Here is a 1,977-nt window from a genome sequence, read left to right as displayed (position 1 = left end):
TTTGTTTTGGTTGGTACGGGGGGGGGGGGGGGGCTGCTTGTAGGAGTCTGGCGCTGTTTTTTTAATTTAAAAAAATTAACTATATAGACCACAGGCTGTATATCAGTGCAGAATTTGGTCCATATGCTAGAAATAGTAGTCTTGTCATCAAAGGCCTCATTAACTATTTCTCGTCCTATGCCAACACACAAAACTATTGCTCACATCAATAACCACATGTAGTCCCCATGAGCTTCTATTGAACTATAGGGCTGTACTGTTTCCTTTATATTTGTAAATAAACCTCAGGACCAAGGCTCTTTGATGCAGGAGCTTGCACCAGTGAAACAAAGCTTCCCTAAAGCGATTTTTAGCTCACCAGTGGAGTATTCCCCTTACTCAAAGGAATTCCCAGGAGGCCTATCTTATCCTATCCAGGTTCTTGTACTGTCTTCATCACTATAGAATCTGAGTGCCTTCCAGTAGTGAATTAAGTGATGTGACCAACATCATATGTAGTTTGTTCTTTCTCATCCTCTCCCCAGTGGAGAAGTATATGTTTAGTGTAGTGTTTTGATTTGGTTGTGGCTCCTTTGTCTCTAAATTGGACTGTGGGGCTGGCCCAGGAACCCAAGGATCTACAAGGTTTAATGGTGACTTAAAGTCCCATTTACACCCCTCATCCATTTTCCTGAGCTGTGCTGAGCATGGTCCTAAGATTCTGGAACAAAAGCTACATGAAAGTAAGGAAATAAATGAAATATAAGAGCAGTATGAAAAAAAAAGAATAATTTGTGTTGCGTTAATAAACTTCTCCTGGTATCTGAATGAGTCTTTTGTTAATAAAATAAGAAAAACAAACCAAATAATAATGTATTTATTTTATTACTTATTAATTACTTTGGAGTAGGAGCTGGACTGTGCTTTTAGGAGGGTAGAATTTATTTCAACATTAAACAAGTAAAATAGCATCACAAATCATTTGATAAAAATTCTATTGCAATGGAATTGGACCCAAAAAGCAAGGTTATGATGAGACTCCAAATACTGAACTTTAACAGCAAGAACAAAATTTAATTTCCATCAAGCACATATGTCTGGGGGGGGAAGCATTGGGGATACAGTCATTTGAGTTGCCACTTCTGAGATATAATAATTGTGGGATGAATCTTGTAAAAATGAGCTAGCCCCAAGAAAATCCATTAAAACACAAAGAAGTTGAGGAAGGAATCTTTAGGCTCACTATGCTAGTAGGGTAAGTCAGTGGTATATTTGTTGACTCCTGCCTCTGCTCCACCAACAATACCAGTCTTGGTTCCCATTTTTGCAAAATTTTCCAGAAAGCACCTTTACACTTGTTCCTGTGCTGCAGCTCCTGCATGAGAGGAGCTCTCCATAAATAACTGAAAAGGCAGCCCATTATTCTCCTTCAGCTCTATCTGTAATCCTAACGAACATGTCTGGTCATGGTAAGGGAGGCAAGGCTCTCGGAAGAGGAGGTGCTAAGCGCCATAGGAAGGTATTGAGGGATAATATCCAGGGCACTATAAAACCATCTATTCGCCGTTTGGCTTGTCGTGGGGGCGTAACGTGCATTTCAGGTCTCATTTACGAGGAGACTCGGGGAGTACTGAAGGTATTTTTGGAGAACGTGATCCAAGATGCTGTTACTTACACCGAGCATGCAAAGCGGAAGACTGAGACTGCCATGGACATTGTTTATGCCCTGAAGCTCCAGGGACGTACTCTGTACAGATTTGGAGGCTAAACCTGTGCCAGTAACATCTAAATCCCTCCTTAAAAAATTCCTCTGCTGTGATTTCAAATAAAAAGCTCAACAGCTGGTATGCTAGGACTACTGCCTATCACACTGATCATTAACTCATTGTTTCCTTGTGTTCTTATTTGTCTGTTGTATCCACCTGTTGTCTTTCTTCTATCTAGGTTTTAGCTATTAAGCAATTTGGGACGGGGAACTGTCTGTTCAGTAAATGTTTG

The 1,977-nt window shown here is 40.4% G+C and overlaps 1 protein-coding gene across 1 annotated transcript; it reads left to right on the top strand.

Annotated features, from left to right (window-relative positions):
- The first annotated feature begins 1,432 nt into the window (after nucleotides 1–1,432).
- Nucleotides 1,433–1,747, top strand: LOC112114856 (histone H4-like). The gene has a single exon (XM_024211767.3). The coding sequence runs from the start codon at nucleotides 1,436–1,438 to the stop codon at nucleotides 1,745–1,747; it is 312 nt and encodes a 103-aa protein (XP_024067535.2). The 5' UTR covers nucleotides 1,433–1,435.
- The last annotated feature ends 230 nt before the right edge of the window (nucleotides 1,748–1,977 follow it).

The sequence above is a fragment of the Terrapene carolina genome, unplaced genomic scaffold (genome assembly GCF_002925995.2).
Source record: "Terrapene carolina triunguis isolate 2854851 unplaced genomic scaffold, T_m_triunguis-2.0 Scaffold69, whole genome shotgun sequence".
Classification (NCBI taxonomy): Eukaryota; Metazoa; Chordata; order Testudines; family Emydidae; genus Terrapene; species Terrapene triunguis.
The sequence above is the reverse complement of the archived record's forward strand: the minus strand, read 5'-3'. Positions and strand labels throughout refer to the sequence as shown.

Coding starts and splice junctions, on each gene's coding strand:
- LOC112114856 (XM_024211767.3), top strand. CDS start 1,436: ATGTCTGGTCATGGTAAGGGAGGCAAGGCTCTCGGAAGAGGAGGTGCT.